The 16608-nt window shown below is 31.6% G+C and overlaps 1 protein-coding gene across 1 annotated transcript in view; it reads left to right on the top strand.

Annotated features, from left to right (window-relative positions):
• Positions 1 to 16608, top strand: part of moody (G-protein coupled receptor moody) — a 143293-nt gene that overhangs the window by 120443 nt on the left and 6242 nt on the right. Inside the window, exon 8 of the mRNA XM_088227475.1 lies at positions 562 to 720. Coding sequence (XP_088083601.1) covers positions 562 to 720 — 159 coding nt within the window. The remainder of the gene's footprint in view (positions 1 to 561; positions 721 to 16608) is intronic.

Genomic DNA, 16608 nt, shown 5'->3' with positions numbered 1-16608 from the left:
ATATAAGGGCGGGCATTTTGATTTTAGGGAATTTCTTCCTACCTACCCAAACCGTTTAGTTTGAGAAAATAATAAATACATGGACATATTGAATCTTACAATTTTATACTAAAATTAAAAACAAAGATTAACAAAATAAAAATATATAAAAAAAATAACAATTTACAATGAAGAGAGGAGAGAGGATGGGAAGGAAAGAAAAATGATAAAGAAACAATTAAAATATTTAGATGGTGACATTTCAATATAGATTTAAATGTAAATAAAGAAGAGGTGCCTCTAACATTGGTGGGTAGATTATTTCACAATCGAGCGGCTACTACTGTGGAAGGAGGCAAGAAAATTTACATACATTGTCACAAAAAATATCAGCCTCGGTAAATATATTGTTGTATTATAGGTATTATAGATTGTTTAAAATATTTGTTTCATATTAATCATCTTATTTGCATTGCAATTGACAGACGTCCTTATGTGAGTTACCAACATGTTAAAAAAACTGCCTAATAGATACTTTAAATACTTTTATATTTTTTTAATATTTTTATTTTATTGTTTCAGCCCTTCACATCATCAGCTACATTCTGCTGTATCTGTCTGCGTGCATCAACCCCATAATATACGTGATCATGAACAAACAGTACAGACAAGCTTACAAGGCGGTGCTCCTGTGCAAGTCTCCCCGTCTCCTGTTCACGCCCGCCCCCAGCAGTAAGGGTGGTACGTATCTTAAGCCGTATTTCATAAATACTTCATACATAAACACACGAATATTTTCAACATCAAAAACGTTTCTAGATCTAACAGTTTAATCATCAGTAATATTGCTTCTGTTGGAATCATGCGAAGTGATGTTTATATGATAGTAGATCTAATATCTGACCCTTAATCACATTTATTTTATAAAATTTATATTTGAATCACCAAATTTGTGGTTTATGCATTCAATTAATATTATAACTAATAGCCGTAGCCAATCTGTACAATATTAAAGTTAATTACAAAGTTATTTAATAAAAAGAAAACATAATTAATTGTTATGGTTAAACTCAAAAGTCATGTATAGAAAAAAAAAATATAGTAAAACAGTGAATTATAGAAGCGTTTTTACGACGAAAGTGGACTTTGATGTTTTATTTACCTATAAAATATCTTATTGCAATAATTTCTGCATTTTTAACCATATTTTAAATCAAGTTTGAAATGAATAACCTTATTCCTAACAAAGTCAGTTAAATTAAGGCATCTTTAAATATCTAATGATTTGAGTAAGTTCACGTTCCATATAAGTTTGAAGCTCCCAAAAACGGTAGCATGTTGGATTTATTCCTATTTAAAATTAGTTTACTGAAGTTGGGACCTGAATAATAAAATAGTAAACTTATTCTATCGTTACTCGTACAAAAGGTGAAGGTGAAAAGAGATCTCTTTGACTGGTGTATCAATTTCAGTAATCTTCAAAAGACAGATTTAAAAGTTTCAAATTACATCAAAGCCATTTAAAATAGCAAGTATAAATAAGATATTTGATTGGTGGAAAATACGACTATATTTTTGAACCAGCCAATGAGAGGTCATAAGCCCTGTTAATGCCTAGACTTCCATATTCCCTTCTATAAAATGTTATTCATCTCTACTGTAATATTTACGATTTGTTTTTTTAATAATTGTTTTGTTTCTGATTCTATATAATAATCGTGATAATATACTCATGTGTCTGTGTCAACTAATTGCTCATTCCAACTCAACACAGGACTTTTAGTCCCATGGAGTTGGGACTTATGTCTCAAATAATGTGTAGTAAACAACCTATAAGGAAATGAATAAATAAATCAATCCGAACTTTTATATTACAAAAAGTAAAGTTAACATCTTGGCAAGTTTAATAATTTATTTTTTTTAGTTTAGTCCGTTTTTTTTCAAATTTAAAAATGAGCACGATAGTAAAATAAAATAGTAAAGGTTACATTATTCAAAAAAAAAATCGGTTCGACTAGATTTTGTGTTTTCTTTTACGCTAAATATTTTATTTTATTTGATTACTAGCTTTCAAAATGTAATGTCAAGAAGTCGATAGTGAGCATTTTTGACAGCTTTTCCTGTTCGCGTCCAATCGAGGGAATAAAGCTCCCAAGGTTGTTGAAATATCTAAGTTCTAATTATTTCCTGAAATATTTAAATTTTCACTTTGTTTCTTAAACTAAATGTAGTAGCTAATTTGTGATGGGAAAATGGGAAAAAGTTGTGGTAGAATGGGATTTAAACAACAAACCTTTGATCCGTGAATCCAAAATACTACCACGGGACCCTAACTTGGTTACACATAATTAATAAGTTAATAGGAACAAAATAATAAAAGTAATAATAATAATATGTCAATCGAAGCCAAACTGGCAGTGCACAACGGAGTTTTAGTCCCAACACCTATAAATGGAAGTGAAACATGGAACTGGCAGAGGAAGGATGAAAGCCGAGTGAACGCGGTCAAAAAACGAGATGTATGTGTGGGAAATAAATGTATGACAGAATTACGAATGATTAAATCAGGCGAGAGTGTAAATCTTCGTCAGGTATAATTAATAAGATTAAGAAAGGGTCTCTGAGATGATTTTTTTATTTTTTTTTATTCTATTTTTTTTGTGTTTTACAATAAACATGATGACAAAACAGAGTATTAAAAAATAAAGCATAATTACATATCAATGAAGTACATATTAATAGAAAAATAGTAAACAAAAAAATCCCACAAAGGCATGGCCTGTTCGTGGGTATACAAGAGAATGTTAAAGAATTTTTGCTCCTACAGTAACTAATGGACAGTTATTATGATTTTGTATAACATAAGAAAGAAAAAATAAAGTATTCTGTAAAAGATAATATGGTTTTTTTTATAGTTATTAAAAAAGGAAATAATTTTTTTTTTTAAAAAACACAAAAATATTCCTTAGTATTAAAGGGCAACAAAATAAATCATAGAAAAAAAGAGTTCATATCTTTAGTTTGAATCCAGGATAGTGGTCATGTAGAACAAATGAATGACGGAATAATGGTAAAACAAGTATATTATGGTGGTAAAATGAACAGTCGGCCTCGTGGTGTAATGGTCAGCGCGTTAGCCTGCCATGCAAGAGGTCTCGGGTTCGATTCCCGACATGGTTGATATGAAATATTTATTTAAAAAGGGTGTTTTCACACTAGAATATTTGGTGCATAGGGCACTGCAAGGTGTACCATTGCAGTGCCCTATGCACCATTAGGTGCGGAAAGAGAATGATGATGAAAAAGAACAGTAACGTAAGACGAGTCTGGCCATGTGAAAAGCAGGCAGAACCGAAGGGCATGTATGACAAGATGTATGAATGTGGAAGAAGCTAGAAATGTATGCCAGAATAGACGAGTGTGGTGGTCTATTCTCTCTGCCCACCCTACGGGGAAATGGTGTGATAGTAGTAATAGTAACATGGAAAAAAAAAATATAAGTGTTTGAAATATTAAATTCAATTTATTTTTGGTTTAGAAAGGTTTTGATTTTTAAATATTACATTATCAATAGGTGTGTACAGTCCATTCAAATATTTCATAAATCTTTGCTTATGTATGTGACCGAACGTTTTTAAATATAAAAACCAAGTAAAATATAAAAAATAAATATAATTTTCTTGGTTCACAGGCACTAACACATATAAATAGACTTATTAAACATTCGAACCCACTACACAGTTGAATGTGCTGTACCTACATTGTCCTTATAGCAATTTTATTTTTTTACGGCTAGACTTTATATAAAAAAATCTGTATTGAGTCAGGAGACATTTAAGTTAAAAGTCAACAGAATCTTGTCATTCTAAAGGTAAGGATTAAATAACCACCCCAGGCAACTCGGGAGCATTTCGCTTCCTTGGCAGCTAAATTTCGGAACATCTTCAACTTCCGGTTGACCGGAAGTGTCCACTTTCCGTTTCATTTTGCACCCTTGTTACTTCCGATCCGATGGGGCGTACTCGGGAACAAATAAATCGTCTTGTTTTATTGAGAAGGCTCGAGTTATTTCTTATAAATCTTTTGGTTTATGTTTTTCTAAGCTGTAAATACGATCCTTATTAAAATCTACGACCCGTTAACTAAAAAGAGATATTTCTTTTGATAATCATTGAACTAAGTTAAGTTAAGCAATCCAAAATCGTTTATTTTCCTTTTGAGTTGTTTTACATTTGAAAAGTAAGAACCTAAAAAGTACGAAAGAGAAAATGATAAATTGTGTCTTTGAGGGGACGTGATTGCGTATTTATTTATATTCACTGTAAATTAACACTTTTAAAATCTATTTATTTATTTATAATTTTAAAAACTAGTTAGGTTAATACGAACATACTTTATAGTGAAGTCGTAATATGTCTTGTTTGGTTAGTATACGAGGCATGTTCCGAAAGTAACTAGATTTGAATATGTTTTTTTTTTTTAAAGCGCATCTAAAAAAAAACGGGATATTGTTGATACACTTTATGACTATTTTTTTTCACAATTGCTATCCCGTTCAATGCACGTGGTGAGCCGTGGTACAAGCTTGCTCATACTTTTCTCGAAGAACTCTCCCGCCAGCTCCTTCCCCCACTATAGGACTTTTTTATGCACCTGCTCATTGGTTAAAAAATTCCACTCATGTGTGCCTTCAGAATGAAAAAGTTGATAATCTAAAGACGCCTAGTCAAAAGAATACGGGAGTGGTTCAAAACATCCCAACCAAATGAGTCTAAGAGCGCCTTGGTGGCTAAGGCTGTGTGAGGACGGGCGTTGTTATGCAACAAGCACACTCCTCTTGTCAGCGTTCACCTCCTTTCGAGGTTTTTTAGCTTATCACAATATCGGTATGTGTTATTCCTTTCGCCAGTACGAAGTAAATCACAACAATCACACAATCTCGCACTTGGTAAAATTTCTGATTGACATCATTCACGAATCTGGACACTACAACGTGAGTTTATGTACTAACGTGTTCCTGCTATAATATTTCTGTTAGTAGATTCCCTCTACTCTTCAGTGTTGTCAACCCTCAAAAAACAAAAAACCACAGCCCGTTATGGTCACAGTCACTTACTTTCTGAACAAGCCCCGTGTTGTAATTTTTTTGTTATTTTTTTTAAAACGTATTTCAGTATCATTTTCGAAACATGTTTTATGTTTTGATATAATTCATATTTTTTAATCATGGCTGGTTGGACATGCTTAATTAAACCGATTTCATATATTTTGATACCCCTTAAACTCGTACGCGACAAACACAGGCAGCGTTATTTTATATTATCAAATCTACTACTCAATATATTCACTCGCCTATCCAGAGACTTGATAAGCAAGGCAATGAATTTAACTATATTAATATATATAAATTTAGAAAATAAACATTTAAAAATGATTTCATTACTGGTAAAATAATTTATTGAGTAATTTAACCATTTTGTGTTTGAGTCTCATTATTGTATTTTTTGGTTAATTTTTTAATTAGTTTATTTTCAACAATATTATGAGTTTGTCCAAATTTTTTTAGACAAGGACTGGATTCAACTCCCTAGGAAACTGTTTACATAAGCATATTACAACAGATATGAAGAACATTTAAGAAAAAAAAAATATTTTCAGGCGTTGCCTAGTATGTTGGTGAAATAATTAAATTAGATGAATCTCACCAGCATAAATAAAGTTTTCAGCTCTTTTACTTCACAAACATCAACAGGTGAAAGAATTGAAGAAATATAGATGTTCAAATATGGGCAGAATGGTGAATGTTACACTGTGTAAAGTGGCCACTTAAACCAGCCATTGACAGGCCATAAGCCCTGTAGATGCCTAGACTTCTACATTACCTTATCTTAAATGTTCTTCATTCCTGTTCCCACTTAACAAAGTTCATTTTCTATACCAATCATATCACTTTGCACATAACAAATATATGTATCTACTTTTGTAATAATTACAAAAATATACAAGCCTTCTGAGGATTACAATATTTGAGTTTGTCCAAATGTTCATAGACAAAAGACTGGATTTAACCCCCTCGGGAGTCATTAAGATTAACAAATTACAACAGGGATGGAGAATAGCTTAAATAAGGGAATATGGAAGTCTAGGCATTTACAGGGCTTATGACCTGTCATTGGCTGGTTTAAGTGGCCACACACTGTGTAACATTCACCATTTTGCCTATGTTAGAACATCCATATTTCTTCAATTATTCCATTTGTTGATTTTAGTGAAGTTAAAGAGCTGAAACCATTATCGTTGTGAAGAGATTCATCTGACTGAATTATTTCACATACTAGGCAACGCCTGAAAACAATTTTCCAATTTTTTAAACTTCTTCTTGGACCAGTTTGTTTCATTACAATATTTGAGTTTGTCCAAATTTTCGTTACTTAAACCACTTAAACCAGTCAATGACAGGTCATAAGCCCTGTAAGTGCCTAGACTTCCATATTCTCTTATTTAAGGTATTCTCCATCCCTGTTGTAATTTGTTAACCTTCTGAGGATGTTCAAAAACATAAAATAATTCTTTTAAATATATAAATGAACTGTTTGTTTTTTACTGGCCAATTAAAAACACGTTCACTTTGCGAAACAATATTCTATAGTTTAATATCATCATCAAGTAATATCTTTACTAAGCTCTTCTTGTACTAAGTATTAATTTTCTGTCTCCAAGGATTAATTTGAACAAAGATTCGAACTTCCGGGATAGTATGAAATACTTGGACAAATAGTCAGAACTTGACTGTCTTATCCCAAACTTTATTGGGGTTTAGTTTGATTGTAAACTAATGTATTTCACTATCCTTTGTATTGGGGTTGGAAGGATTTTAAGCTGCACTAAATTGTTATACAAACAGGTTATTTGTAGTTACCCTGTGGCACTTTAATAGCTTACTATGAATTAGATTTAATGTTTAAATTCATTTTAAACCGCTTTATATGTATATATTTGTAAAATATTTGGAGTATTGATCACACTTAAGAAAAATAAGTTTTCCAATTTAATAATTCATTTTATCGTAAATAGATTAATTTATTTTTTTTAAATACGCTTTTTAAGAACGAATTTATTCGCTAAATATCATTAAATTATCTCTCATCAACTTCAGGGTGCCCGGAAGAATGACTAGACAGGTGCCACCGTTTTGTAGCAACAATTCACGGTCAGTGTAAACTTGTAATGTCGTATTAAATAGACTTCATGAACTCGGCAATAGTTATTCCCACGTATCTGATATATTTAGTGTAGGGTATTGTTCCTATAGAACAAACCTTTTGAACTTTTTTGAAAATGGTGAATGGTATGTATATTTATTTATTCGTGCATTTCATAATATATATATATATATAAACAGTTTTTTGTTCACTTTGCCTAGCTGTGTGAAACAGTACTTATGATTCTCTTGTTGTTTTACTGTAGAATGTTTTATTATTTAAACTTTCTACTAAATATGTTGTATAATTTTTAGGTTATTTTTTTAAATATACATCTTGTATAATTTTTGGTTCAATTTTTTTTTATAAATCTTGGATATAAGGAAATTCATGTTTTGAAAAAAAATATATATTAAGCGAAATAAAATAAAATAAATACATATTTTTTTCAACATTGATTGACGTAAAATCATGTATTTCTATCATCTAAATCATTGTATTTCATGTAAATCTAATTTATTTTTTTAAGTTAATTCTTTTGAGAAATCAATATATTATTTTTTCAGTGAAAAAAACACTCCCTCCATAAACCTGAAAACCGTTTCAAAGGGTTGTGGTCCTGTGGCTAGTGTCTCGGACTCACGGACCGAAGGTCCGCGGTTCGAATCCCACTCTACCCCAACTCGATTCCATTTTCTAATAGTGAGTTATTTACAACTCGTTGAAAATGGCCCTCAAAATTAAATATTTGGGTAAATCATAAGAACGCAAATATTTCTTTTTTTAAAAAAAAAAAATAAAAAAAAAAAAATAAATAAAAAAAAAAAAAAAGACCTTGGGTCCCTTATTGGTTTTGTTCATGCTAAAAATTAATGTTTTAATCAATAAACGAGTTACTCCTTTATTATTAATTTTGTAAGCCGCGACTTTAATTGTATATAACTCTGCTGTTTTCATTGCCCCTTTCACTGCGAGTTTGGCAAATCATACGATGGGTTTTTGTCGGATATTGCCGTTCTTTCTAGTGACCATATTGCAAACACGAACGGTAGCAAAAACTGTGTTTACTTGTATTAAATTCACTTACATTAGTCTATTTCCACTAGAATATTTTTTTATATACTTAATATCTCTTATTGGTATATTATTTTGTATATTAGAAAAAATGCATTAAGAAATTGCAATTAATGTACTGTGCTAATTTTTATTTAATTTTATATTTATTTATTTTCTATACCAATTGTATCACTTCGCACATATAAAAAATACGTATCTACTTTGTAATAATTACAAAAATAGACAAGCCTTCTGAGGATGTTTATTAGGCTTTTTTTTTTCTTAAAATTATTTTCATTGCCGTATTTTGATGCGCAGAAATTTTTATTTAATATTTTTTAGTAGACAAAAGTACAACACCATTACAATAATTTATATGGGGTACATTAATAATATTTTTTGTGATTGAAGTAAAATTTATTTAAAAAAAACTATATCGTCGTGGTGTTGGTGCGTTCGCCTACCATACTTAGGTCCCAGGTTCGATTCCTGAGAAGTTCAACTTGAAATATTCATTTAAAGGATAGTTTTACACTTCATCTGACCATTTTATTGTTTCTGGACTGGCACATTCGTGTAACAGACGATTAATATACTCCGTATTGATGTAAAAATGCAGTGCCCTATACGCCATCGGATGAGGATAAGGACATGATGATGATAATTTATTGTGTAAATTTAACGAATTTATTTAACAAAATAAGTATTCGAAAGGGGGAAAGAGGCTACTGACTGCGTAATAATTGTAAACAACGAATGACTTAAATAAATGGAAGAATTTGTGTAGGTATCTGGAAAGCATGTTTTCAAGAGATGGAAGAGTGGAAAAAGATCTTGAAGGGAGAGTGAATGCGGACTATAAAATAAAAGGCGCACTAAGAACAGTAATTGCTTATAACATATGTCAATCGAAGCTAAACTGGCAGTGCACAACGGACTTTTAGTCCCAACACTTATGTATGGAAGTGAAACAAGGAACTGGCAGAGGAAAAATTCTTAATCGAATGTGTGGGAAATCAATGTATGACTGGGTTGCGAATGATGAAATCAGGCGAGAGTGTAAATCTGAGTCAAGTATAATTGATATGATTAAGAAAAGGTATCTGGGATGGTTTGGTCATGTGGAACGAATGGATGACGAAAGAATGGCAAAACACATATATATATAACGAGAATGAACGGTAACGTAAAGACGTGCCATAATCAGATAAACCAAAATCTTAAATCTGGTCATGTCAAAAGCAAACAGAACCGAAGGGCATGTATGAAGAGATGTATGAATGTGGAAGAAGCTAGAAATGTATCCCAGGATAGATGTATGTGGCGGTCCATTCTCTCTGCCTACCCCCACGGCGAAATGTCGTGATGAAATTTTGAAATATCGTTATGGTTTTTTATAAAACTAAAACTTGTGAAAGCGTCATTGGGAAATTTAAAGCTTTTTCATAAAGAGCTTATAAACAACCCCTTGTTTTATTCTTTGTTGTATTGAAAACAAAATTACTGATGCGATGAATTTTAAAAGACTTTAAAATATTTTGAAAAGTAAAGTGTTTTCGTTCTATAGCTTAAAATCTGATAAAATCTTTAATTCTAAAATATTACGTAAATTTAAGCGTTTTTTGTTTTATTTTGTATAGACACTAAGATAAAAATAACAATTTCTGAACTGCTTTATGACTAATGGAAAAAATTATAAGTCTTTTTAGAAATCTTCATTTTCTTTTTGATACTCACAAATATAGGTAGGTACTTGAAATTCAAGATTTGTTTACTTACGTACGTAAAAAGCTGCAAGTTTTTTTTATTATCATCATCTATGAATATCTTAATGTTTTTATTTTTTTCTGCTTATATTGGTAGGTAGTCGGCATTACCGGGGAAATTAGCATTTCTTTAATTCTTTATTTTTTAACAAGTACCATGTTAATCCTTAAAATACACAAAATAAAATCTCCGTATCGACTCAACAGTATAAAAGCTAAATGAGCAATGCGATATTTGGTCAATTTTGCAAGAGATTAAATTAAATCAAGTTTTAATGGAATTTTTTTTTTTTTTTGTATTTTGAATCACCTCCAAAAAAATTTAGGTAGGAAAGGTGTTAATAACTATTTGAGATACATGGGTACCACAGATTACATTTACTAATATATTGGCATTGCAGCAGGCAATAAAACTCTCCATAGTACGACTATACTGCACTCTGGTGGTAGACTTATGTATTATAATTATTAATCATCATCATCACTCCCTTTCCTTACCTAGCGGTGCATAGGGCACTGCATTGGTACATCAATCGCAGCGTATCTTGATTATTTTTGTTACAGTAGCAGTCCAGAAACTTTGAAATATTTTAGTGATGAAAACATCATTTTAAATAAATATTTCATAACAACCAGGTCGGGAATCGAACCCGAGACCTCTTGCATGGTAGGCAAGCGCGCTGACCATTACACCACGATGCCGACATAGTTACAAAAATTACAAAATGTGTATCTGTGAGTAATGTGTAACTCAAAATTATCGGATGTCAAACAATCTGAAGGGTTCATAGTTCATAATCGATGACACACACGTGCTAAAACGTTTCACCTGAAATAGTGCGATGACCGACAAAAGCAATGTCATAATTTTCTATAGAATCCAATATAACCTATAATACAACTATATCAGTATTGCACATAAAATCGGGAGCATTGTTCTGTAGTACATTCACATGCTCTGCCATGATAAAATGAACTACAAACAAACGTGGCCTATAAAGAGAACACAGGGCGTGGCAACGTCAGTCAGTCTGATATATTTTATTTTTTTAAATTTAAATTTAATTTTAATAAAATTATAACAATGAAATATAAATTAATAAATTAAGTAAAATTTCAGTTCATCAGTCCAGCTCGACGCAGTCACTCAAGTTCAAGTTCGGTCTCTTTAACGCCTAGTCGCCGTAACACTCGTGCGATATAATTCATTATTTGTTCGTCATGTAATAAATTAACATCAAACAGCAACCGCGTGTATTTTCTCAATCTCTAACTGGGGTAGGAGCTCCAAACCCCCAACAAATAAAATCCTACAAATCTTATTTTTTACGTGCATATTAAATAGTGCCAAAAAACTGGGTAGTGCCGGTGAATAGTGAATCGAATCCCATAGATGAATTGTTCGCTTTTCACAAAATGAACCCAAACACAAATCATCACGCCGTTTTTCGGGAAGGGTAGGCAGAGAGGATAGAACGCCACATCACTCTGTCTATCATACATCTTTCCATGCACGCGCTCTGAATATTCCGACTTTTGACATGTCCATCTTCAATCATTTGTTGGATTTGGTCATGCCATGTCTTTCTCGGTCTTCGTCTATTTCTGCATCCGGCGCATAGTGGCAAACGGGTGCGTAGTGGACTTACTACGCAGTTTTAATTGTTTTTTCTGGACATTTTAAACATTTACCCTCCGTTTTCTGATAACATTTATTATAAAAAGATCATCACAACTAAGTAGGTTGTGCTTACTGTTTATACTACAGGATAGATACTATTGCTCACAGAGATGAAAGCCTCTTATCGAATTACTTGAAGGTTTCTTGTACCTAAATAAACTTAATCTAAAAGCAAAGATGCCTTACTATTGAAATCTTGTCTTAAAGGTCTTGTGTAAATCATGTAGTAGGTACCTATTTATAAAGGAATTTTCACAGGGTTGTTAATATATAATATGTCACTAGTTATTATAAAATATTAACATATGTAAAAATATTTCCTACATTCCGCAACCCCAAAACTACATTATAATACGTCTAAAAAAATCTAGGAGTACTAATGGACGAACATCTATGCTGGCGATTTCATACTAATAAATTAAGCCGCAAAATATTTTTCAGTCTACACTCACTTAGACGTTTGCAAAAATTCTTACCCATTAATACCAAATGCACTCTTGCACAAGCATTACTACTGCCCATTCTGGATTACGCTAATGTTTCCATGACTGATTAGTGAGCAACTCGATAAACTTTAACGACTTCAGAATACATACATGAGGTAAATTTTTGGTCTTAGGAAATATGACCATATTTTTGGTTATCGTAGGCAACTGAAATGGCTCAAAATTAGACAGCGGAGAGACTATCACTCCCTCCCACTTCTGTTCAATGTACTTCATAGTCCTAACGCTTCTATATACCTGCATGAAAAAATTCAACGCTAATCAGTTCATGGTTAACCTCTTCGTTCTAATTATTAAAGCACTCTTTTAATACCCATCCACAATCCCTCTTTCTTCTCCAACTCATAATGTGTCCATCCGGCTCGACTGTAGAATCATCTCCCATCCACATCAAAGATGTTACTACACATCTTTGTTTAAATCACGTCTGATGAAACATCTCCTTTCTTTTCCTAAATCTGTCCTCCTTTCGTCTTTCCTCTTTTTTCCTTTTTTTACTTTTTCCATTGAGTAATAGTATTGATTTAAGGTAATTCATAAACCAATACTTCTATTCTTTATATATCTTTAGCTTTTTAATCTTTATTTTCTATTGAATATGTTTTGTAACTTGAATTATAAAAATAAAACTTTTATTCTATTGGCTGGTTGGAAGAAATTGCCATTTGGCAATAAGCCCACCAATGTACAGATAACATTGTGTACAAAAAGTTTAATGAATGAAAAATATATTTAAAAAATTAGAATTTTTGCAGGTGAGCAAAAACAAACTTTTTTTAAACAACAGTCTTTTGAGTATGTCCAATTGTTTGTTGTAGGCAGGCTGAATTTAAATTTGCTGCCACAGAGTACTTCATTGAAGTCAACAGTTGTAAGATTTAGGGAAATGTTGATTTTTAAGCATAAATATATTGGTGAAAGTTACACAGTGTATAAAGTGGCCACGTAAACCAACCAATGACAGCTCATAGGCCCTGAAAATGACTCGACTTCCATATTCCCTTTTCAAAAATGTTTTTTGAACCCCGCTCTACCACAACCTGATTCCCGTTTCCAAATAGTAAATACTTTACACCATCATCATTCCTTTTCTGCACCTAATGGTGCATAGGGCACTTAATTGGTTCATGAATCGCCGTGTATCTTGTTAAAAAATAATAGTTAATATTTATTTTTACATGAAGGTAAAATGATCGGTCTTACGCTTCATGTACCAGTCTAGGTACTATTTTTTTTTTTATTATTATTTTATTTTCTTTTATTTAGGAAACATACAGTACAGTTACAAAGTTTAATATTTTACACTATTAGACTTAATTCTAATGTACCAGTGAAGTTTCCATAGTATAAAGCAATTATATGTAAGGTTAATAATGAAAGTATAAAAAAGAGAAGGTAAAAGAAAAACATAAATGAAAGTTGTTTAAAAATTAAAATTGAAATAATATTAAAAATGAAGAAAATTTGTAAGTGTAATTAAAAATTAAGAATTGAAATAAAGAATAAATAACATGCTCAGATGTCAAAATAAAATAAAATAGCAATAACATTTTTAAAAAAAAAAGGAAAAACATAAATTTACACATTTTATTTATTTTAAGGGATTCAAAGAAACGATGAGAAGAATCTTTAAGTGAAATATAAGACAATAAATTTAAGATTGGGTCCGATTCCTGTAAATCAATCACAAATAACTATCGACGTGCTTAAAAACATGCTAAGCATTTGAGCGATCACAATGAACAATAATGAACATGCTTACGCTATCGCAGTCATAAGTCAAGGCGTGTGTAATCTCTAAGTTAACGCTCATGTTGGTTTGTTTTTTGTTTTCCTCGTAAATAAATACAGTTCACTGGCAAAAAATCGGCGTTTACTATAAAAAAAAATACAATTTATTGCAACTACAGAATAGTAAGGATTATATACAAAACGTGAAAATTAAATTACAATTACTATAGCCACTGCTTTTCTTAACATTTGGCTTGCCAACTGCCAGCTAAATGCAATAAATAGCATGGTATAATTAATAAATAAATACAAATAGCAGTTTTGAAATATTTTCCATATTTACACCGGTGAAATTCAAATATGTGATTGCGCAGCAGGATTATACGTCGCGAAACGAAAATATTTTGACGTTTTATATTAGTTGTTCACGGATGTTGCATTGTGATCGCGAATACGATTAAGAACCATGCTGAGAAATTGTTAGCACGTCGATAGTATTTTGTGATTGAGCTTCTGGTAGGGTGGACGAGAAATATTGATTTTTAAGACTGTTTAAAAGCAATACTTCATTTTTTTCTGAAGCGTGGGACTGATCACTTTAAATTTACGTAACACTTGACTTAAATACGGTTTTGGCTTACCCTTTGCACCACTATGTGCGGAAAGGGGAAAAAACGAAAACATTTTTTTTTACTCAAAAAATGCTTATTTTTTTTAGTGTTACTGTGAAACACAAGTTCATTCACGCTTGAATCCGATCTACGAGGCTTTCCCAGCGAATTATCCATCAGATTAGTCCACCCAGTAAGCCTGCGCTAGCGACAATGGCTGTCTATGCGAAATATATTCGTAATTTCTCTTCATCCCCTAAAACATCAATCATCCCTCACAATGTTCCCACCGCCTATCTAGAACCTTATTCAATGGACACAATTTGGCTGCGCCCAACTCACAACTCGTGAATATCTACACCAAACATAGGTTTTTGTAAAGAATCTTTAATTTAATTTGTTATGGAGCAAAGCAGGCTCACTTAGTCATTTTTTGTAAAACGGGGAATAACCTAATGTATTTGAGAATTATTAATGCTGTCTCCTTAAACCGTAAATGATTTCGTTGTATGGCTTGGTTAACCGCCTATTTATTTTAAACACAGTTTTCGGATTTTACAGATTAATTATTTTTATTAGGGAACAATATCAGATAACTGGACATACATAATACATAGATAACATACAAGATAATACGGGTAAACGTCGTTTTATGCTGGGGTTCAGTTCCGAGAGACATCAGCGTAAAATGAACACAAATATAGTGGAAGATATAGGTTAGATTCCGTGTCAAAATTCTAAGAACAATATAACATGTTTATTTAATACATACTCTATATATATTCAAAAGAAATTATAAATGTATTTAATAAATACAGTTTAAATTCGTTTACAAAATAAATATTAATCTCTTAAGATAAATAATATTTTTATTGAAATAAATACTAACTCACCAGTTCATCGGTACTAAATTAAATTCTCACACTTTTTAAAAGCATAAAAGCTCATTTGCTTTGATTGTTGCTTCCTTTCTTGCAGAATCATAGCATAAACTGCAAATATTTGAATATTCATTTGATTTTCATAATAATAAAATAGAAAATATAATCTTTAACTTTTTTAAAATTTCTATAACCTTTTTATTTTTTTAAAAAACAAGACGAAAACTAGCTCGGAAACGATGTCACACACACAAAAGGCTGCTTGTTGCAAATTGCAAATTATGCAAATTAATATCCATTTCGCAATTCTCGACCTGAGTACGGCCCATTGTTTTGCTGCGAACTGTAGCTAACTTAATACCCAATAGTTATAGAATGGTTTATCTCCGTTTGGGCTCCTCTATAGCTTGGCGCATTATTACTCTGAGGTTTTACTAAATATTATATACTTTATTTGAAAACTGTAAAAGATTTTATGAAAACCAATTTTAAAAAGGTGAAATACCTGGGTAAGACATAAAAAAACTACCTACATACCTAAGTAGGCACCAGTGAGTTGGTACTTTTAATAATAAAACATTCCGTTTGAAAACTTTGAAGCCTTGGCTACCCTAAAAGTAAACATGCATTTTTTATTTAATATCTACATCTTTCTACGTGAAAATTACAAGCATATCTCTTGTACAAAGAGTGTCCTAAGAAACACTTCGCTCGAATCGGTATTCAACTTTGACATAACCTCACAAAGTAATCAGCCTAAACCGACGCCATTACCGACCGCCATTTGCTTTTTCTTATTCCATGGCGACAACTTTATAGCTTCTATGATTGATGATGATTTTCCTTTGATGCTTTTGTTGGCATCTTCACACCGGCCGCTGGCCTGGAAACCATCTAACAACCAAGACCCAAGTACCAAGCGAACCGTAATTCTGTACCCACTCGTCACTGACTTCGCGATGTGCTTAACTTAACAAAATGCTTTCGATGTTTGCCGGCTTTTTTGAGATTCTAAATATGAAAGTGATGTGTGGGTTGAGGGTGTCATTAATGTTGTATTTAAATGTTTATTTTGCTATTGAAAAATACGTATTTGTTGAGACAGAATATAACATTTTAGCATAATATGACATAATATATAATACAATGTTTCCAAACGTAAAAAAATAATGACGTTAAAACATTACAATCAAAC

Source organism: Micrasema longulum, unplaced genomic scaffold (assembly GCF_059751315.1).
Source record: "Micrasema longulum isolate JH-2025_06_02 unplaced genomic scaffold, ASM5975131v1 h1tg000507l, whole genome shotgun sequence".
Taxonomy (NCBI): Eukaryota; Metazoa; Arthropoda; class Insecta; order Trichoptera; family Brachycentridae; genus Micrasema; species Micrasema longulum.
Note: the sequence above shows the minus strand (reverse complement) of the source record. Positions and strands in the feature narration are given on the sequence as shown.